The sequence below is a fragment of the Schistocerca piceifrons genome, chromosome 1 (assembly GCF_021461385.2).
Source record: "Schistocerca piceifrons isolate TAMUIC-IGC-003096 chromosome 1, iqSchPice1.1, whole genome shotgun sequence".
Lineage (NCBI taxonomy): Eukaryota > Metazoa > Arthropoda > Insecta > Orthoptera > Acrididae > Schistocerca > Schistocerca piceifrons.
Window position 1 is genome coordinate 588,542,629 of NC_060138.1, and position 24,229 is coordinate 588,566,857.

General features: G+C 37.6%; 1 protein-coding gene across 1 annotated transcript; it reads left to right on the top strand.

The window, feature by feature from the left end:
- The first annotated feature begins 3,127 nt into the window (after positions 1-3,127).
- LOC124802898 (aldo-keto reductase family 1 member B1-like) lies at positions 3,128-9,980 on the top strand. The gene is made up of 7 exons (XM_047263963.1): positions 3,128-3,379; positions 3,705-3,872; positions 3,975-4,091; positions 8,264-8,455; positions 8,838-9,044; positions 9,410-9,558; positions 9,653-9,980. Exons 1-7 carry the CDS (start codon positions 3,143-3,145, stop codon positions 9,705-9,707), a joined length of 1,125 nt encoding a protein of 374 aa, XP_047119919.1. The 5' UTR covers positions 3,128-3,142; the 3' UTR covers positions 9,708-9,980.
- Positions 9,981-24,229: the final 14,249 nt, after the last annotated feature.

The window sequence follows — 24,229 nt, forward strand, 5'->3', positions numbered from 1 at the left end:
ACTGCTGATTCAAGTGACTAGTGGGTAACGGCCGCGAAACAAACAGAAGACGGTTTTAGGGCGCTTTCTGTTCTAAACGATCAAGAAAACACTAAAAAACCTAACACGAAAACTACGTAAAGTTTTATCAAGAACTGTTAGTTACTATGCAGAGCAGATAAACACAAATAGAATCCCTTCCTTAGTGGAAGGTCGTAAACAAAATGCAAAATAAACGCTTTACACAAACAGTACTCGCTGCTGCTGGTGCTCTTGCTCTGGCTGTCACAAGACAACTGCTGATTCAAGTGACTAGTGGCTAACGGCCGCGAAACAAACAAAACACGGTTTTAGGGCGCTTTCTGTTCTAAACGATCAAGAAAACACTAAGAAATCTAACACGAAAACTACGTAAAGTTTTATCAAGAACTGTTAGTTACTATGCAGAGCAGATAAACACAAATAGAATCCCTTCCTTAGTGGAAGGTCGTAAACAAAATGCAAAATAAACGCTTTATACAAACAGTACTCGCTGCTGCTGGTGCTCTCGCTCTGGCTGTCACAAGACACAAAGGTTGTAGCTTTTGAATGTATTCACTTAAAAGCTTCAATTTTTTATACCGTCAAGAGTCTGTAGACCTTAGTATGTGATATGAATTTCAGCTTGATGAGTCCACCCGTTCCTTATAAAAAGGGTTCTGACAGTAGGGCAGACAGACCGACGGACAGACAATAAAGTGATCCTATAAATGCTCCGTTTTTGCCGATTGAGGTACGTAACCCTAAAAACAAAACAGCACTAGAAATTACCAAAATGGTAGAGGTGTTGTGCCTCCCGAGCCATATGTTATGCAGGAAGATGTCGAGAAGAAAATTAATATTCTAGGCCCAATATGAAAGCGAGAGTGCAGCAAAACTAAAAAAATCAAAGCTCTCCGATTCTTCCACGGATGATGTGTGCGTTCCCTCGTTACGATACTTTAATCAACTGTCATTAGATGGCCATGTAGGAGCGAATAAATTTTCCCATACTTGTGGCTTCTTTTACAATTACAGACGAAGTAGCTTAGTTGTTAAAATACATAGCGAATGGAATATTCAAACAAATTAAAATATACTTAGGTGTTGGCATGCTGGCAAAACTGATTGAGAGTCAAATTTAGCACAGGAGCTATTTTATTGTAGTCGCACAGAGACTGGTAATGCGGAAAATTGGATTCTCAATCAGTTTTACCAGTATTTCAAGCCTCAGATATGTTTTAATTTGTTTGAGTTTTCGTTTCACTATGTATAATTATTTTAGCTGTGGATGCCCTACTTATGAAATTGCCTACAACTATTAAAAGTTCGCCGGTCTAAGTGGCCAAGCGGTTCTAGGCGCTTCAGTTTGGAACCGCGCTAAAGCTACAGTCGCAGGTTCGAATCTTGCCTCGGGCATGGATGTGTGTGATGTCCTTAGGTTAGTTAGGTTTAAGTAGTTCTAAGTTCTAGGGGGCTGATGACCTCAGATGTTAAGTCCCATAGTGCTCAGAGCCATTTGAACCATTTATTAAAAGTTCGAGTCTCCAGTCTCAGAAAGTGACGTAATCATCGTCTTCTGAATGTAATGTTTCCTTTAACAGATTGTTATGGATATATTTCTCTCTCATACCCTGGACTAGTGTCTCCTTTTCTGTTTCTACTTGCACTGAAATCAGTGCAAGGATTGCTTTGCATTGGCACCCATTCGCATTAGTGTCAAAATACTTCACGACTCGAATAGCGTCTGCTTTAAAAGCGAGGTTAAATTGACAAATTTTGATGATACGTGCACGAGCTTGTTTTAAAAAAACCGTTGATAGAAAAGAGCGAATTTGACAAACAAGTTTGATCGTACACGGAGGCCTTACATTGACAACTGGCGCGATGGCTTGTTGGAGCGACCTTAAATGCATTTTACCACTTACTGTCGCTCCCAGTCAGCTGTCGTGCAGTGTCAACTTGGATTGCGTGTCTATTTCATCACACACATCTGTTAATTTTTTAATCGCATTTTCTGCAATCCACTCTTCATTTCTCTTACGAATATCTTCTTCTCACTATTCTTCTTTTATTTGAGTCTTTCCCAGACTCATATACAGTAGATTTACCTAAATAATGTGGTGAACTGGAGAAAATTTTTGAACTTGACCTTGACGTAAATATGGTCGAGTCCGTGGGTGTCTCTGACAGTTTCCTCGTAAATCTTTGAAAGGATCAATTGTTATTATCGGTATGTCCTCTGCTTCAAAATGTTTTGAATAGACGGCAGATCTCTTGGAAATTATCCAGGCTTTCCTCAGAATTTCTCTGTTCGTGTTTGTATTTATTGGGAACCGGAATACCGTGATGTAGGTCTTAACACCAACTGTTGTGATTATTGTTTACCTATCCTGGGTCACAGTATTTGTCTCGCATTTGAAATGTGTTGTGTATTTAATAATAATGCACATGCACTCTACTTTTTACTAGAACGTGAAGTCTATACAGTTTAGCCTATTACGTGACTTCACACAATCACGCTCTCTGTAACTATCGGGTCTAAAATAACAAATTAGCAAGAGAGCTCGCTTATAGACGGATCAGCGGGTCTTTTAATATCTAGGGAAGCACTGTACCACAGCTGCACATCTCATAACAATCGAAGTCAAAACGTTACCAATTTCTATTTCTCTTGACACAGTCAGTACTGCAATACACAAAAATAAGCAGTATGCAGAGCACATCGGTGTCGGTGGTCTTCATAACGTTGTAAAGTCGGCTGTGGTTTTTGTGTAAATAATAATAATTAAAAAATACGTTGCTCTCTCAGCGGCGAGATGCTGACGACCAGACGAGAGTAGTAGTACAACATCTGTTAACGAGGTTGCCAATCTGCTGGGTACTAAGTTATCTTTCGACGTGAAAGTGCAAGATTTTTTATGTATTGGCTATTAAAATGACGGCAGTAAGAGAATACTGAACATGAAATCTGACAAACTGTAAATCCACCTCATCAAAATTGTAAAATTCAGCGCCAATGAAAACAGCGATAACGCCATTCATTAACATAAAGTACACAGCCTGCTAATAATTTCCTGAGTTCGCTGGCAGCACCTGCCTGACGCCGAAGCTGCTGCGAACCAATAGCTGACAACGTCCGGCGATGTGGTGCGCAGTGGGGGTAACGTGGCGCGCAGGCCTGCAGAGAAGTTGCGCGTTTATAAATGGTTGCGCGCATGACGTGCCGGTTAGCTGTCGCTTGTGGAACTGTTCTGTGCTGGTCAGAAGTTCAGTATCACAGTCACACCACGAAAGGAAAGACGTACCGGCAATGGCAGTACCGAAAGTGAAGTTCAACAACGGACAAGAGTTCCCTATTTTTGGCCTAGGCACCTGGAAAGTGAGTAATACCGCTGCTCGAACCAGATATTGTTGTTAGTTTTACCACAATAGTGCTGTCAAGTGAGGTACCGCATGTCTGCGTTTACTTGCTGTTTCGCAGTAAACGAGCGGTGTAAGAATATAATGCATTAGTATATGCAACGCGTGTGAGCCTACGATTTGACAACTAATTTTTAAAATATGAAGTGAATTTTTGCACCAGGTTTGTGTATTCACTAAATCCCAAGGAATTGTATTTCAGTTTGTATTGGCGACAAATGCGTAGTGGCAGCTGTGTGAAAGTGTTCCTAATTTTACCAAACTATTTGTCTTTATGTTTACAGTCAAAACCTGGTGAAGTAACAGACGCTGTTAAACATGCATTTGATGTTGGATACAGGCACATAGACTGTGCTTTTATTTATCAGAATGAACCTGAAGTAGGAGCAGCAATAAAAGCCAAGATAGCCGATGGCACTGTAAAGAGAGAAGATATCTACATTACCAGTAAGGTAGGCATAAAAGAATTTGTTATACCAAAACTTGTAACTTAAAATTATACCATTATCTGGTAAAATTGAACATAATCTAAAAGTCATTGGAAAATCTTTCAGCTGTGGAATACATGCCATCGCCCAGACTGTGTTATCCCTGCTCTGAAAAACACGCTTAAAAATCTAGGCTTGGACTATTTGGATCTCTATCTCATCCACTGGCCAATGGGGTACAAGGTAGGTAGAATATATCAATAGTTAAGTAAACTGAATAGTGCTGGCTTTGTCTATAAAGTATCAGTGCAAGAATCATGTGATCTGGCAGGTAGCCGAAATTTCTTTAAAAGAAATATATGTGGACGTTCTGTAACTTTCAGCCCTTTTTTTGTGTAATAGTGCTGGAAAGGTAGGTATATGTTGTGTGCTTTGACAATTTTAAGTGCTGTTTGTGACTGTATACGAGTTGCTGATGCACTGGTTAAATAAGCGAAGCTTTTAATCGCCTCACATATGAATGTGTAGGTCATTCGTTAGTGGTAATTTTGTTAGGCCTACTGTACACAGCATAAGCGTTTCATTATTTTTAAAGCTGTGTTGTAAAAAAAATTATTGAATCAGATCTGCCGTCAGTTTCTCATAGCAGTGGCTCTTGATTTGCAACTAAACATAATTTCAGAACTTTGAACATCTAAATAATAATTTTGAGGCATTGTAATGCATATATTGCTAAGTATTGAAGGAAAAGACACCTGATGGTGTAGACCAGTGGTGCTATTATGACATCGGTCACACATTTTTACACTCTCGATGTCTGACCTATGTAGGAAATTTAAATGAGGGTGTTATTGTTATTGGTGCTTTCAGATAGATTAAAAATTTGAAAATCAGACCAAATTGGAAAATTTGGGATTTTCATTAGGGCCATAAACAGATCCACAGAATGGAGAATGTACTCATATTGTCTTGACACATTCTTTATTCTTCACCATCTCACAAGCAAACTATTGATGTTCAAAATAAGGTATACATTGGTGCAGTACAGATTAGTCCTTTGAAGGAAAAAAATAGAGAGATATTGCTGATAGTGTCAAAAGTTAGAGCAATTTCATCAATACAGCCCTTGTATTGTACTCTTTTTTGTTGTAGGAAACACTTGTCGCGTACATTTATTCCACATAGTTCCATAAATCCCATCCTAAAGGACAGCCTTCAGGGATATGGAACAACTCAAACTGGACATTCGTTGGTAGAAACAGTGAATTGAAACTGGGGCAAACCTATGTACATTAATAAATATTGTGCAGGTTTTTTTTTCCATATTTAAGGGGCCAAATGACTTGTAGGGTTTTAGGCCCCTTAAATATAACTTCAGGTACTTTAAATCTGGTTTGGGTGTTATTCTTGATTATTATGAAGTCATAACTTTGAAACTAATATGGTACTTAAACGGGACATAGGATACAAGCTTTTTCGATAACAGGTGTAGCTCTCTTCTACCTATCAGACTGTTCCAAAATTGGTATCTGGGACAGTCTTTCAAGAGAGTTGCTTTCTATGAACATCATCACCAGTAAGTTCATTATTTAATCCATGCTGAATTGTGATTTGCAGATGAATTCCAGTGAATTAAAGTGACTCTGATGTCACCAGTGATGGAACTTGCCACCATTGATGGCTTGTTTTGTCGAAATATATAGCTTATAGCTATACTAGCAGAAAATGATTTTAACCTTTCCCTCCTCAAGGAAAGAACTATGTTATGAAGGCTATGCTGGTGCTGTGTACTACTTATGTTTGGCAGTACTAAACATTTTGCCTCCTGGATGTAGTTCGTGGCCAACTCTGTCTTGTAATTTTATAGTTTGCTCAAGTGAATTTTTGTTTTGATACAAACAAGTTGTTCATTAATATGTGCATCAAAGGCACTACATATTACCTTGTACATGGATGAGATCAGGGTAAAGGTGGTGAAAGTGTAAGATTTATAAAATTAAGGCTGTCACGGCTGACATTTGTGATGTTGCTGAAATTTGTATTAAGGGTGTTAGGCTGTGGTCCAAGCCAAATTATTTCTGTAACATTTAGTCTTCAGATACTGGATACATCATAGAGGCTTTGATGACTCAAAGTTGGTACAGAATGAAATAATCCACTTAATGGTTGGTTTGTGACTCAGACTACTGCCTAAGATCACGCAGTCGTGCTGACTTACCCTATGGTTTTGTGTGTGTGTGTGTGTGTGTGTGTGTGTGTGTGTGTGTGTTCTGGGGAAGAGTTTGTACTGTTTTTTTTTTTTTCTTTTTTTTTTTCTTTTTTTTTTCGTACTAAGGCCCACATGATGTCTAATTTCAATACTCTTTTGTTAACGTTGTTGTTCTGCATTTGTATTTCTATGGCCCCTCTGTACATCCTAGTGTTGTACTTCTTAGATCATGCTAAAACCACATTTCAGAGAATTAATTTGGTGTTTTCTTATCCTAGTACATGATCTTCTGCTGCTGATTTGTCTTTTCCCAGTGACTATTGTTATTGCATTCCTTAAGGCAGTTAAATGCGTCTTTTTCTAGTTCCTATGTGCACTTCACTCAAAGCAATGGATTTTACACACTCTTACTGTTGCAAACTGCAGGCATAGCTTCTTTGTAGTATACAAATATTTGTGCACCTTTGTTGAAGGAAACACGATATCAATATTGCGTGTTCTTAGCAATTTGCTGAAGTGCCCTTTGGCAGTATTTACAAATTGAACAAAACCTTTCCTTGTAGTTGGTTCTTCTTTGTTAGAAGATATATACATTTTAGGATGTAGTACCCTATTTATCTCTTTGTTAGTGATCAGTTAAGGCCTCCAGAAGAAACAAATATTCTATCTTCCACATGCAGTGGTTAAGATTCTTTTAGCCCACTCCACCAGTGTTTTTATCACTCTTCCTTTCTGCTTGGGATGATTACTTTCTGTGAAGGTATCAAACCATGTGGCTGAGCTTCTTGTTGATTTCAGGGCATAATGCTCCATAATGTTTTCGAAGTACCCGTGCACCCAAAAATCAAAATGAGTTTCTGTTTTTTTCTCCATAGAAAACTTTAATATTATTCAGAAGTGATCAAAACAGAAGAAATGAATTAAAGTTTGTGTTGTGGCTGGGACTGAAACCCAGGTCTTCTTGCTTGTTAGGCAGAAATGCTAACCATTACACCACCACATGACAATGGTTAACATTGCTGCACGAACTACCCAAGTTGAGTGCCCTCCCCAACACAAACTTCAATTCATATCTTCTGCTTATTTTCCCTTACATTGTCACTACTGCCAGGGCTCTGACATCGGAACGCTGGGGTGCTATTCGAATGTCAGAGAGCCCTGGGAAAATAAGCAGAAGATACGAACTAAAGTTTGTTGGGAGGGCACTCTACCTGGGTAGTTTGTGCAGCAGTGTTGACCATTGCCCTGTGGTGGTTTAATGGTTAGCATTTCATCTTAGCAAGCAAGAAGACCTGGGTTTGAGTCCCAGCCACAGCAAAGATTTTAATTCTTTTCTTCTACTTCAATCATTATCATAGATAATGAAGAGACTTAAGTCTCAGAGAAACATTTAATTATGAGATTATTCAGAAGATTCAGAAATTCATGAAGCTATTTTTCTCAAAGAGCCCATGTAATGAAAGTATCATCCACATACCAAAACCAACATGAGGGTTTCTTCTTTGCCATCTGAAAGGCTGCTGCTTCTAGATTTTCCATATAAAAACTCTCAGCTGCAATGAGTGGGTTCCCCATAGCCATCAATTTGCTCATAAAATTTGTTGTCCCATTCAAAACAAGTTGAAGTGAGACAATATTTAAAGAGATCTAGCATATCCTTTGCGAAAATACTTAATCTCATTAGAGGAAGCATAATACACAGTAATAAAACATGAAAACTGAGCAAATCACTTGGTTTCAGCCTGAAGGATTTTAATTTTTAGATAAATTGACTAGTGTCTATTTTGCCTGTAAGTGGCTGAAGGAAAGTGGCTTAGTTATTTGGCAATCCCTTAGGTTGGACAATTGATGGTGCTAGCAATTGGGCTGAATCTGATTTAGATACAGTGTCTTCTAAATTTAAATGGAGACTCCACTGAGAACTGAATGTGTCTAACTTATGAATGGGTCCAGTGGTGGTGGTGGTGGTGGTGGTCGTATGTGTTCTATCAGCTGACCCTTTCTTTCAGTCAAGTGGTATCACAGATTTTTCTCCCCAGCTCTATTCAGTACATCCTCATTAGTTACATGCATTCTTCTGTGATCACCACATTTTAAAAGCTTCTATTGTCCACAGTTCGCTTCCTTACAGTCCACTTATGGTGCACATTTTAACTTTATAAACATGTTATTTCATTCACTTAATTTAAACCATAATTAATTTCAGGAAGGAGATGAACTCTTTCCTAAGAAAGATGGAAAAATGTTATACAGTGATGCTGATTATGTTGACACATGGAAGGAAATGGAGAAGGCTGTGAAATTGGGTCTCACTAAATCAATTGGTATTTCAAATTTCACTGAGGAACAAACTGATCGTATACTGGCTATTGCTGAAATAAAACCTGTTACAAATCAGGTAAGTTATCTATATATATATAATCACGCGCGCACACACACACACACACACACACACACACACACACACACACACACAAACAGAAATCAGTTTTTAGTGTTTTGCAGTGTCTTTTGTAATATGTTACCTACTGCATTATAATAATAATAATTATTATTGTTTATGCTCTGAATGCTGATAATTAATATAAGTTAATTTGTGTTACATTCATATTGTAAATAAATATCTGTAAAATGTGTTCAATGTCATGAAATCTTTTTAAAAATATTTCTGTAACAAGCATTTTTACAAAAACACAGTGAGAGGAATGGTCTACATGTGTTTGGGAAACACTTAATTTCACAGGTATCACCTTTCACAAAAATTGGTCCTCTATTTGCAGGTTGAATGCCACCCATACCTCAACCAGAAAAAACTAATAGAGTATTGCAAATCCAAAGGAATTGTCATTACAGCCTACAGCCCCCTTGGATCGCCAGATCGTCCATGGGCGAAACCTACAGATCCGCAGCTCATGGATGATCCCAAGTTAAAGAAAGTTGCTTCAAAATATGGAAAGTCTACTGCACAGATATTATTGAGATACCAGGTCAGTTATTTGATAATGTATAATACTGCATGCATGTTTATTATAAGGTGTCATCACAGATACGGGTATACAAAGTGAAGAAAGATGTGGCTAGTGGTAGTTGAAATTTTACTCTGGTAATGAAATTCTCCAGAAAATTACTAAACAAACAAAGTAAGCTTAATTATATATTCAACATTTGAAAGTCTTGGATGGAGTACTTGGAGTTTTGTAGTATACAGGCATGTCACAATATTGAATTCTTAGTTAAAACTTTCAGACAATATCTTTTTATATGCCTGCCTACTTTTCATTGCATGAGGAAACTGGTTTTTTTTATGCTTTCTATTGCCCTATTAGCTTATTCAAGGAAATTTGAATTTCAGGTTCAGCGTGGCAACATTACCATACCAAAATCTGTAACAAAATCACGGATTGAAGAAAATTTCAAAATATTTGACTTTGAGCTCTCAGCTGATGATATGGCATACATAGATACATTTGACTGCAAGGGAAGGTTCTGTCATCTGAATGAGTATGTACATTCTGTGTTTATATTTCTGGCATAGTATACGTCTGTTATTTGATAGTGGTTCATACTTCTATTTATACTTTTTTGTTTCTTTCAGTGTGAATGATCACAAGCACTATCCTTTTAAGGATGAATTTCCAGTAAAAAGTTAAACCTTATTGGAAGGAAGAGGAAATGCCAAGAGAAAATTATGTAAAATTTAATGATGTGAATATCATTTAATCCTCATTAAACTGACCAAAGCTCTTGTCCTTAACCCAAGAATGTGTCAAAGCCCATGATTTTGTATGGGTTTCTCATTCTCGCTGCATTTTTAACTCTTCGTGAAGAAAATGTACTGCACATGCATACTATGTTTGCTGTTAATTACATTGAACTTGTATCCTGCACAGCCAGCTGTATTAAATTAAACTTGTTTGCTGAAAGTTCTTGTTCTGGAATTTTTGGGGGTTAAGTGGGAGGCTACACCAATGGTCCGTTGATTTTGATGCACTGACTGACTGGTGACAAGTTAAAAGTAAACCTTGTTTTTGAAGGGAAGGAGAGGGGATATAGTCATAACATAGTTTCATAATATCATTCCATTACTTTCTTCCTTAACTTTGTGTTGACAGTCTATTACAGGATAAATGCAGTCTACACAACGCATATTGAATAAGACACAATTTGGTGTATGTCCATTTATTTTTCCCAATAGTCACCATAAAAGAAACTTGGATTATATTCATAAAAATACATTGTGAATTATTAGTTGCTGGTAAAAGACTGCCTGTGTGGTAATAATGTGATACGTGTTCTGATAATCTGTATTATTGTGTAATTTTTTCACTAAGTAGTTTACCTTCAGTTTTATTAAGTACTTCTATCCATGAAGAAAAATAGAATGTAAGCAGATGGATTTGAACCTGCAAAGCTCTGGTAAGTCAGTAACTGCTGCATAAAGACTTCCCTGCTTAACTTACTGGTAGGATCCTCTTACCCAACAGGCACATAATTCTGCAGTAATTTAGATGTTTTCCTTGATGTGGTAACAGTATTAAGTTGCATTGAAAGACAGTCTAACATAGCAAGTTAGGTCTGTTGTCACACCATTTGTTCTATAATAGCCAATGACAGGATATGGTTAGATATACCCAAATCAGCTGGAGTGTAGTAGCTACTTTATTCATGTGTCATGTCTCAATAACAGATAAATGTCTCAATAATTGATGCTAGCATTGCTCTTTGGGAGGAAGGGAATTTGATAGTGTTGAAGACCGGGGTATGGTATGAAGTTTGAGTGCACTGCACATCAGCATATTAAACTGTGCCATGATAACTAGAGAATCCAATTAGGCATATAGGAACTGGGTGCTGGCATGTGACACCAGTCCAGGATAATGACTCTGAAACACATCATGCAATGTGGTTGAATATACTACTGAGTTCCTGAGGCTGGTGGACACAGTACAACACTGCATTCGTGAGGTTGACTGCAAAGCAGATATGCGACCATTAAGGGGAAGCTCCACGATAATCATAGACTATTTTTCAGTGTTTGCTTGAAGAAAATGACTAGCAGCATGTAATATTTTCTGACGAATGAGTATTTTTCACAGCAGTTGATAGTGTGTCTTTGGGCTTTACACCTGTTGTGACCTCAAATACCTTAGTCATCTGTGTCAGTTTCGGCTCAGAATGTGTTCCTATTTGTTTGGGATGCTTTGCAGGTCAGGCTTGATGTTACCTAGATACTCATATTATGGGTAACACTGTTTCCATCAGTGCAACAACTATGTTCTGAGGGCTTAATCTGTTTCCAGAAGGCTTGGTCTCCAATAAACATATCAGTTACAGCACGGGAGTGGTTTGCCGGACTGAATGAGATTTCTCTTCGTGAACGGCTCCTTCCTGCACCAGACCTCAGCCCCATCAAAAATGTATGAGTGAAGACAACAGGGACTGTGAGAAAATGGCGTAAACCTGTCCTAAGAATCATTTTATGACCTTTAGAATGTCACATAGCTGCCTGTTAGGTGTTGGTAGGCTGCAGATCCACTATGAAGCGGAAGGCTTTGAGGAGGGTATTAAGTGGCAAAGAAACCAAATGCTGTGACTTGTTAAGTAGTTCATTCTGTTAATTTTTTTGGTTTGTGTAGATTAAACAAATTAACCCACAGAAACTAGTAACAACTGCCAAAAATGGGATTGTCTGAACACTGCCACCTGCAATTGCTTATTGGTCTGTTGACTGTCACAAAACTGTGAAGTCTGTACTAAGTGCTGTGATATTTGGGCATTAATTACTGTTCTACCCTTGACTCCATCCCATGTTTTAAAGTGCCTTTTCCACACCTGGAATCCCAGGATTGACTGGGAGCTGATTTTCTTTGTGCTTTTAGATGTGTGTCTTGTGAGCAGTTTCAGAAAGGTGTAACTACCTCAATTACTCACAATTACGGATTTCCTTTTCTCTTGTAAGCAGTACTGTACACACTTTAGTGTGATTGGCTTCAGTGAAAAACTGCATGCCATTCAAATTTCACCCACCAACATTTTTTTGTGCATGGTATGCTCATGACCACTCCACTGTGCAACACACTCGTAAATCATATATCAGCATTACAAGGATCCTTAAATGACAATTGCACATGTCTGGTATTTCCTCCAGTATTTGTCTGTCTGAAATTTCACATTTCTGTTGTATCTTCCCGTTCCCCAAGTATAACTCACAAGTGTTTCCTTTGTCCTTGAATGCATCTCCAAAATTAATTATAAATTGCTGCAGCAGCAGCCATATTGTAGACAAAAATTAAACATATATTTAAACATTTTGCTACTGAACTTTGTCTTCTTTTCCCTTAAAACACACTGATTAAAGAAGGGACAGAGATGGGCAACTCGGGGGGTTAGATTAAAGCCTCTGTGTACTTAAAAACATAAACTGTTGTCAGATTTTAAACTTTATTACCTTCAGTACAGTAAAGTCCTGCTTACACTGTGCCTGCAAATGAGTAATAAAATGCAGGTGCATGATATTTCTTTGAAAAATCTCAATGTACTTGTGTAAATACATCTGTACTAACAGTCTGCAAGCCACTAGGTGGTGGTGGTGGTGGTGGTGGTGGTGGTGGTGTATCTTGTACCATTGTTAATCATTCCCACTCCTGTTACACTCACAAATCAAACAAGGAAAAATTGACATTCTATATGCCTCTGAATGAGCTCTAATTTCTCTTATTCTTCTGCAGCCATAAATACCGGTTCCGTGAACTCCAAAGAATGGAAGGCTGAAAGATGCAAAGTATACATAGTCTATATAAGGTTAGCAAACTTGTAGACATTTTAAAAAGAGAACAGGAAGTATATGAAGGTGGTACGAGGGATACAATAATGCAAGAAGATTTCGACATAGCTCAGAAATGCCTAAATTTGAAGCAATTCAACTGGAGTAGATGACATTCCCTCAGAATTGTTGAGCTTCTTTGGAAAGTCAGCCATGACAAAACTATTGCACATAGTATAAAAGATATTAAAGACAGGAAAAATACCCTCTGACAGCAAGAAAAGGAATATATCCTGTTCCAAAGAAGACAGGTGCCTATGTGAATATCACCAAACCATCAGTTTAATAAGTCATGGTTGCAAAATACTGATACAAATTATTTAGGAAAGTAAGGAAAAATGAAATAGTTAATTCCAAATTTTTCGGTGTGTGTTGTTACGAACTCGAAATCATGTTACAGATAATGTTTTAAGCCCTGCAGCTTTTACATGAAGAGCACTGCAATACCAAATACTGGAGAAGAAAATTTGTAAAAGCTGACTTTACCTGTTCAAACAATGAGACGAATGACTAAGATGTTTTGGTCTCTTCAAATCATTAACCAGCAGCAGTACCCATTAGAAAGCGAGAATTAGAAAAGCTGTAGGAAACTGGAAGGTTGAAGTTTTCTCCACCTTTTCACATCACCTTCAGACACAAATGAAAAAGAAATGCATTTAGTGCTCTATTGAGATATATGGGCAAAGCCAGTCTGAGGCTGAATTTCTCGAAGTGTAAACTGATAACACTGGATATCTTGACTCATCTGGTTCTGTAGCATAAACAGGAGCTAATTTATCATGGTACTCATCTTCACAGTAGAGCAACTTTTGAGTGGATGTGAGAGCAAATTCTACTTCCTGCCTGACAAAAAGGTGTTCTAGAAATATTATGGTCTGTAAGGCTAAATCCCATAGCCAATTTTGTGAAAGGGCAGAAATTTCAAATTCAGTTATGTTCAATTTAAGCAATATGTAATGTAACTTTGTAATCATTGGAGTAGCTTAATCAGATCAGTATTATATCAGTACTGCAGCAGTTAGTGTTACCTCTGTTTTCGTAGCAGTCTTACATCAGTTTTTAGGCACTATACTGATGTCACTTTTATCTACATCATGATACAATAAGTATTTTTAAAAATACTGTATTTTATGTGTTCAGATGTTGTTTCCCCCTCCCTCCCTTGGTGAACTCGAAACATGTTACCCAACATTACGTAAATCTGAACCCAGATAACTTTTTACCTTGAACTATTTAAAACCTTAGCTACACACCTCAGTCATCTCTTCAACAAATAGCAAGTTAAGTAATTGAAATTTAGCCACTATAGCTGATTACATTTTAGTAGGTACTTAATTCTCCAAGGGACATGACCTTGTCGTAGTGCTGATTCTGCATGTGGACAGGTTAACATGTCCACATGAACCTGTGAGCTGCACTAGCAGTGGCATAATTACTGATAAGGCCTCCAGATCTGGACATGTCCCAGCAGATGAACCAGACTCTTATCATGCATTTTAACAGCTGATACCATAATCCTATGTGACAGTGATCCAAACAGACATGTTTGATAAAATTACTCAGAAGGATAGCTCTCCAACCTGCATTGTGAGCTGTGTGGACAGTAGATGTCTGTAGTCTTCCAGGCAGACAACACTATTTTTTGCAGTAGAAAACTGACTGGCATTGACTAACCACATGATAATGACCCATTAACAGCATATTTTCTGCATGCAAACTGATAATGTGGATGTTCATCCTCAACCAGTAAAAGCAATTGGAGATGGACTGAGACTGCTGTAAGCCCTGATTTACCTCTGTTTAGAACCAGGCACATGTTTTGCCAAACTCTTCAAGCCTGGCAGGCTAGTGTACATATTGTAAACATAAACAAAGTTGACACTCAGCACGGTGGCCGATGGGAGTGACTGCAAAGATATTTTCCATTTACAGCTGCTCACATCAGCCAGTGTGCCGAGTGTCAACTTTGTTTGCACATTTAATAAGCAGAGTTGTCGGACACAATTGCTACATGCAACTTTCAGGGGTATTGGACAAGCTGTAGCATATTGAGATAAGTGGATCTAGGCTGCGCAGGCAGTATATACATAATGTGGGTCATACCAAGCTACTTCCGCATGTGCACCTTACTACACAAAGTTTGGCTGAAATAAAACATCGTATCTTACAAATACTTGAACACTTCTACTACACTTCATAAAGGTACCATAAACTGAGGACACTTAGGATTAGATAGGCTACCAGACCAGGTAGAGCTACAGTGAGGATATGTCAATTACTATAGAGATACAGAACAATACAGGTGCTCGGGAATAAGTTTTATTGCTAACAAGCAGTTTAAAGATCAAATTGCCAATATGGAAGAAATATCAGGTGTGTCGCTAGAGTTAGTGTCAGGGTGGAGGCTGGTCGCCTGGCTCACTCATTCACCCTGAGAGGACAGGTGGCCACTTCTTCAGCAGAGTCTGAGCAGGAACACAGGATGAGAGGTTTACTAGTTACTGGGAGCTCCAGTGGTAGGCACGTCATGGAGCACCTTATGAAAATTGTGTCCAGGCCTGGAAAAAAAATTCAATGCACACTTGGTGTGCATGCTGGGGGCTTTACCTGACAATGAGATGTGGTGGAGGCCTGCCTGTGACTAATTGATTGTGCAGAGTGCAGTAGTCTGAAAGTTGTTGCTCATGTCAGTGAACCACAGATGATGGGCAAGAGCCAGATTCCATATTCCTAAACTTCCGGAAAGCGTTTGACACAGTGATCCACTGCAGGCTGTTGATGAAAGTCCAAGCATACAGATGAGGAACTCAAATATTTGAGTAGTTTGAAGACTTCTTAGGTAATGGAACCCTGTCTGTTGTCCTTGAAACTGAACGTTCATCTGAAACAAGGGTATTTTCAGGAGTGTCACAGGGAAGTGTGATAGAACTGATCTTATTCTCTATATACGTAAATGATGTGACAGACAGGGTGAGCAGCAATTTACATCTGTTTGCTGATCACATTGTGATGTAGGGAAAAGTATCATTGTTAAAGGACGTAGCCGAAGGAGGGTCCCATGGTATCTGGACACCCCCCACCCCCTCTCCCAATAACCTAAATGAAATTGCGCATGACCTAGCTGCATTCAAAACTTTCCCTTTGAGGGTGTTGCTGAAGAGCATATGCAATGTAGTGCAACTCTGATGCAGATAGGTAAGCACCAAAACGAAGGCAAAGGATTAGTGTGGCATTTATGACTTTATGAAGTGCTTGTAAATGTGGAAATGTTAACTGTGGTGAAGTTCTTATCAAATGCATCCAAATAGGACCAAGGTGCTGTTACTTTTTTCTTGGCTGCCAAAGGGCAAACACCAGTAGACACTGGTTGGAGAATGAAGAATGTATGAGGTAGCATGTATGTCGAAAACTGCCGTTGTGGAATGGTGTAACAAGTAATGCCTCTGCTTCATGGTGCATGTCCCCCACATTGCAAATGCCATTATTCAGAAGTTGCGCCAACTTAAGTGGGAAACACTCGAGAACCTGCCCCTTAGTCCTGACCTCTCATACAATTATCTCGCCTTTGATCCCTTGAAAAAGGCCTTGAAGGGTCGGCGATTCCTGTTAAATGAGGATGCGTAGTAGGCATATCAATTCTCGACTGTATGGCCTTCAAAAGGAAACTTTTTGATAACCCCTATATTACAATTTTCAGTCGTTCCAAGAAAGAAGTGGAAAACTGATTTTAATTCGTCCACTAGTATTATAGCAAGTTAAAAATATGTATGAACTATTGTAATAGTCCAATTACATACCTACAGCAGTTTAATTTTAGCACTAGGGTTGTTATCTTGAGATGAATAGAACTTAGTAGTTACAATGTTTCACAAGGCAGTGGAGTGGTAAGGATCATTTCAAATAACATTAAATTACAAACAGTGCATGAAAATACTCTTGGATTTGTCAATGTCGCCAAAAAAATTGCTTTGATCAACAAAAATATCACCCGAATGATGGTTGCATTTCTTCAAAAAAATTGCTCAAAATTCCATCATTATTAACGCAAATGGCAAAACCTTGCCAGATCTAGTCACCCAGCAGTACAACTTTGAAGCCAGTTCCAATATGGAATGGTAGAGAGGGGATTGTGGAGAGCAGGACTGGAGCCATGAATTGCATGCACAATTAAATCATAAAATATGCATTTATTCATGCACTCTCAAATGACAAACATTCAGAATTAAAGGAAAAACAAGCAATATCAGAATTCCACCTTCTGTTGTCATACATTTTATTTTATTTTATTTTAAATCAATGTACAACCATATTTCTGAATTCTTGATTAATGGGGGTGCTTGCTGATCTAGCAATCCCTGAATTCAGGAGATGAGGTGGTTTGAATCCATCTGCTGGCAGCACTGAAGGTTTTATGTGGCTTCCCATTTTCAATTTAGGCAAATGTGGAGTTGGTCCCGTACTATAGGCCACAGCCAGTTCCTTCTGAATTCCTTTCTTTCCTGGCAGATTCCAGTTCCCTTAAAGATGGAACATTTCTGCTTAAATGAAAAGAACTGCATCGAAGGCAAGCCGAACATCTCTTCAGAGATTCCCAGAACTAAAAGCCGTATTTACATTGGAAGTTGGCTAACTATCATCGTTTTGTACTTTGCATCTCTGTGTAAAAACTGCTCACTTGTTGAATGGTGGTATACACTGAGGTGACAAAAGTCATGGGATAGCGATATGCACATATATAGATGGTGGTAGTATCACTTGTGCAAGGTAAAAAGGGCAGTACATTGGCGGGAACAGTCATTTGTAATCAGGTGAGTCATGTGAAAAGGTTTCTGATGTGATTATGGTTTCACAACAGGAATTAACAGCTTTGAAATCGGAATAGTAGCTGGAGCTAGACACATGGGACATTTCATTCCAAATATCATTAGGGCATTCAATATTCCAAGCCAAAGTGTCAAGTGTGTGTTGAGACTACCAAATTTCAGGTATTACCTCTCACCACGTACAGCATAGTGGATGGATGGCCTTCACTTAACAACCAAGAGCAGTGGCATTTGCATAGAGTTGTCAGTGCAAAGAGACAAGCTACACTACAGAAATCAATGGGGGATGTATAACAAATATGCATGTCTGGACTGAGTGGCAAAATTTGGCATTAATGGGCTATTAAAGCAGATGATTGATGTGAGAGCCTGTCCTAAAAGCATGACATCTCCTGGAGTGCCTCTCCTGGGCTCCTGACCATATTGGTTGGGCCCTAGATGGCTGGAAAACTGTGGCCTGGTCAGATGAGTCCCAGTTTCAGTTGGTTAGAGCAAGTGCAGGGTTAAAGTGTGGCACAGAGCCCATGAAGCCATGGATCCATGTTGTCAGCAAGGCACTGAGCAAGCTGGTGGTTACATGGAATGGACTGGACTGGGTCTTCTGGTCCAACTGAACCGATAACTGACTGGAATTGGTTATGATTGGCTACCTGTAGACCATTTACAGACATTCATGGACTTCATGTTTCCAAAAAACGATGGAATTTTTATGGGTGATATTGCGCCATGTCACCAGCCATAGTTCACGATTGGTTTGAAGAATATTCTGGACAATTTGAGTGAACGATTTGGCCACGGAGTTCGCACATTGTGAATCCCGTCGAAGATTTATGAGACATAATCGAGAGCTCAGTTTGTGCATGTAATCCCCAGATGCAATACTTTCGCAATTGTAGATGTCTGTGGAGGCAGCATGGCTCAATATTTCTACATGGGACTTCCGATGGCTTGTTGCCACATCGAGTTGCTGCACTACGGTTGGCAAAAGCAAATCTGACACAATATTAGGAGGTGTCCTATAATTTTTGTCAGATCATTGGATGTCATGTCTTCAAGTTTTACTACAAGAACGATGTTGTGCTGTGAAATGTCTTATTTGTAATACCCTTGGAACAATGAGTCCAGCCATTACAAATATAATGTATTTGTAAATAAATGTCACATTAATGACAGTGTATGTTTTACCTCATAGAAGAGTTTATTGGCAACAATAACTGTGTAACCATATAATCAGGGTAAATACAAACTCATTTATGAGGTCTCGTACAATAGAAGCCTAATTTAAATTAGTGTCTGAATCAATCTTAAGATCTCAGAACTGTGTGTTCAGTTTTGTTTTATAAAAAAATTTAGTTGCTGTAGTATCAAGTTGTCTGTTGAAACAATAATTTTAAAAAAGCCCTTGGTCAATTAAAAAAGTTGAAGAATTTTAAGAAACGAAAGAATTTTAAGAAATGAAAGACACTTCAATAAAATTTGAATTTGAATTGAGGAGTGTGGGATGTTTTGACGTGCTGAAGAAATTCTGACTTGGTTTCAGGTAAGACAAAAATTTAAATGCTAGATCGCAATAGGAGAAAGACAGCTGTTGTAAAAGGAAATTTACATCCATTTAACTTTCTAAGTTATTCAACCCAATTTTAAGATTCTTCTGCTCTGCTATAGTGAAACTTACACTAGAAGACTGTTCTGCATTTTGTTAACAAAGAATTGTAATAAAGAAATAATTAATTGTGCATTTGGGTATTTCGAGAACATATGTTATACTTTTTTCAGGAAAGTTTTTCTTGTTTAATTCTGTAGACCAAATGGTATTTGTATGAATACTTCCCAAAAGAAAATTGTATACATAGAATAAATAAATAATTGTATTTTCAGAATAAAACAAGAAAAATTAGTCTATTTAAGGTACTCTTTACCAAATGGGACTGCCCTCTTTTTGACAAAATCCTTGTTATGTTCTTGCATCGTTCACTGAGTGTAGGTGGATACAAGATGACTTAGACAGAATTTTTAGTTGGTGTGATGAATGGCAGTAAATGTAGAAAAATGTAAGTCCAGGTGGAAGAGTAAGAAAAACAATCTTAACACTAGTGTGACCCATTCTATAGTACTGCTTGACAGTTTAGTATCACCATCGGGTCAGATTAAAAGAGGAAATTGGAGCAGTTCAGAGGTGTGCTGTTGTTACCGGTAGGTTTGATCAGCATGCAAGAATTACAGTGATGCTTCGTGAACTCAAATGGGAATCCATGGATGGAAGATAATGTTCTTTTTGCAAGGCAATATTGAGGAAATTCAGAGAACCAACATTTGAGGCAAACTGTAGAATGATTCTACTGCCACCACCAAGATGCATATCACATAAGGACAATGAAGATAAGATGTGAGAAATTAGCACTTATATGGAGGTTTACAGATGGTTGTTTTCTCCTTACTTTATTTGTGACTGAAACAGGAAGGGAAATGATTATTACTGGTACATAGTACCTTCCGCCATGCGCCATTCGGTGGCTGCGGAAAATATATGTAGATGTAGATGAACAGTATTAAAAATAAATAAAAGCTGTGCACTGGGGATAATATAAGAAGTGTCCAACCGAAAGTCGATTTATGGCTGAAGCTGATTAATCTGCTATCACCCTAATCTCCGGCTGAACAGTGCAAAGAAATTCTGTTCAAAACTGGCAAAATGTGAATAAACTAGTGATTTTTTAAACATAATATAGACAATTTAACGAGATGATTAAAAATATCTTGCAATGTGTTAGAAATAACAACACTGAAAAAAAGTCAATTATAATACCAGCATTTGTTTACTTAAAAAAAGTACCTGAACAATTACAGTTGGAAAAAAGAAAACATAATAATAGCCAAATGATCTTAAATTTCCATTAGTATTTTGATATCCGTCAATTAAAAATAATTAATAATCAAAGTTAAAAAGTCTTATGTTGTATAATAATTGTCCACATTTTCACCAATCAAGTAAGATCACCAGTCCGCATATATCTGTCCTGCTTCACTGAACATTTGTTCACTAGGAACACTAGTAGGAGGAGCAGATAAATATTTAAGTGCATTTGGGCTTAGATAAGCATATGGACTAGAAGCCCAAAATTCATATGTCAGCATTTCTCAAAAGTAAAGGTTCTTTAAAAAAACATGTTACCAAATCCAACTCATTACCACTTTTGACAGGTAATGCAAGTTTATCATGTGAATCTCATAAATCATCATCATATATTGCATCAATATCTATGTCCATATGAGCTATTTGACTTGACCGAGACTCATTCTCTAATAGAAATGATAATATTTCATTCTTTGTGTTTTCCATTTCATCACTATTTAAATACTTTGTTTTAAAATGGGGATCTATTAGAGTATCATTAAATATATGTAGAGTATTTCTTGCGTGAGAAAGTCTCCTATTAACAGACTCGCACAACTGGGTCTTGAGCTGATTTACATTTTCAGGATCTTCATCTTTTGTGGTCAATTTTGAATTAAGCATGATCCTTAATGGCATTATTAAGGATACTGATAAAAAGTCACTTGAAATATCAAGTGTTGCTTGATGAAAGCACTTAAGTACTGTTATACAGTAGCTTATTTCTTCCAATTGTTCTGTAGTTGGGACTATTATCCCACCGCATTCTGCCATGTATAAATTGGTAGCAGGTTTTTGTTCAGTGAGTCTTTCCAACATTACATAAATGCTGTTCCAGTGGGTTTTGATATCAATAATCCAAACATGTTTGGGTAAAGTCGCATGTTTCTTGAAGCTTGTTTAAATATCGGAAAGCATGTTCACTTTTTAAAAAATATCCTACAGTTTTGTGACTTTTTTTATTGTATCTATTTAAAAAGCAGCATCTTTGAGCAGAACATCATGAATAACTAGTTACAATGTATGAGCTATGCATCCAATATTAGTCATGTTTCCACAACACATGGCTGCTTGCATATTGAAAGCATTGTCACAGATACCCAAGTGGATTTTATTTGTTAAAGTAAATTTGGCAATAATTGGTTAAGATTCTCTGAAATATGCTGTCCTGTGTGATACTGTTCTACTGGTGTCGCTGTATTGGCTGCCACTATAGCTTTTTCCTTTTTGGGGCGTTTAATGAAGTGGGCTGTGCAACTCAGCAACATGCGCATCTTTGATGGATTACTCCATATGTCAGTGGTAAAGCTGACACATTCAGCCTTTTCTAAAAGAAGTGCGAATTTTCCTTTTACTTTTTCATATGTCAGTGGCATTAAAGTTGTCCTAAAGTATTTATCAGACTTTTTCCGGTAACTGGATGGAGTGTCAGGGTCAGTCAAATTGAGTCTAGGAATTGTATCTCCTTCTACAACATTGTATGGCAGCACGTCGACGATAGTGAGATCCATAATACCTTTATCCATCTGGTAAAGTAGATTGTTTGACAACTTTTTTGTGTTGTGAAGAGTTTAAATGACTCTGGTTCTTTATTGATCAAACTCTGGTGTTTTTTATTTGTTTTACAATAAGCTGCCCAGTCACTTTTATGAAGTTTTGACAAATGATTTTTAATATTTGTAATGGTCTGTTTTTTGGTAAGGCACTACCAAGAGACAGTGATTTACTACGTACTTTACAGGTTGCTTTATATTTTTTTTTTCATAAATATTCCCAGATGGGATATAATCTCACAGAAGCCATTATGTACCTGAAATAAAAGACAAAAAACAAAAAACAAAAAACTCTTTCGAATCATCCAACCATCTCTAGCCCCAAACTAAACCAAAACTTGTACTATAGCACCTAGACAGTATAATAAACATACTTAAATACATAGAAAAATCCATGCTATTGGTGTAAGTGCTCATGCTCATCACACCCACATTTACCCATGGGATTCGAATCCGCATCTCCTTGGCTTAGTAGTTAAGAACGCAAACCACTAGACCAGAGAAGCTGTGAATATGAACTAATTAAAAAGGCAATCCATCACACATAATGGCACGGTCACTGTACAACCATCATTAGCCGTTAGATTATTTTCGACAGACATTGACCGATATCATTGGATGATTGGGTGGTCACAGTGCATTCAGCTGTATTGGTTGATTACAGGGATTTCCTTATGTTCGCTTCCCATAAGTGAATGTGCTCTACAAAATGGATATTCCACAACTACATTTTTTAGTAAGTTTTACACCAAAATACAGATTAATAAAGGCAAAGCAATTCACAGTCGTGAAGTTATTCTTACTAGAACAAAAAGGAGAAAATCTGGTGCTCTGTTTCAACTTTTCTAACATTACAAATTTGAAAACTGAACTTGTTATTATTACTAATATCATTTTTATTATTATTATTTTTCCGGACTGCCCATTGTGCCAGGAGGTGCCTTCATGTTTTGCAAATTTATTGTTCATCCTGAAATTCTCACAAACAGCTTCCAACAATGTTGAAACAAAATACACTTTTTTTTTTCCTTTTTTTTTTCAAAAAGAAAATATGTGAAGTGAACAAATACGCCATTTCGCATACTGCTCAAATGATCTGACTGAAAAAAAAGTGTAACTTCCAGTAATGTACTGACTTTAACGTGTAAGTATCTAAAGATGAAGAGAAACAGAACTTAGTATTTTGGTTTGGTTCTTTACATATATTGATTAGTAGAATATGCAACATGACAGGTATTTGTTGGATACAAGCACTCTTCTAACCAAATAAATGCGCTTTGGTTTAAAATTAACGTTTTTTTTGTTAGTTTACAGATGACTTGTCATATTAGGACTGAAAACTCCCCACCAAGTGAGGTGTCATAGTGGTTAGCACACTGAACTTGCATTTGGGAGGACGGCAGTTCAAACCCATGCCCGGCCATCCTGATTTGAATTTTCCATGATTTCCGTAAATCGCTTCAGGCAAATGCTGGGATGGTTCCTCTGAAAGGGCTCAGTCAACTTCCTTCCCCAATACTTCCCTCATGCAATGGGACTGATGACCTCCAAAGCAGACAACGCTTCATTCCTAACTAGAACAATAACGTAAGATCCTAACCTTCCAATACATAAATGTAGACACACAAGGAATATTTTGAGCAGTCCATACATAAAAATGCATTTATTTTCAGAAATTATAGAGAGTATAGTTTCTACTGATGACTGCAGAATAGTGATGAACATTTGTTGCAATAAATCAAAAGTTATGGTTCCAAGAAGCTGCACTAATTGTTGTTTCTTTAGTGTCAAGACCAACAGAAAGACATAAATATCTTGTACCTCATTTTGAAAGACAAATATCAAAGGAAGTGTAAATAAAAATTAGTAATTATGGTGTTCTTCTGTGTCAGTGCATGCCCCTCTGCGTTTGATATACCTCGCAGACCTATGAATATCAACTACAAACAATGCCAGCTAAGCAAAAGTCATAGCATTTAGAATACTGATCTGTACATTTTCTGGTAGAGATTCATCAGCATCATTTTTGAGATTAGTTTGATTGAAAATTAAAACAAAAATGTTGTGTAAAATACTTGCA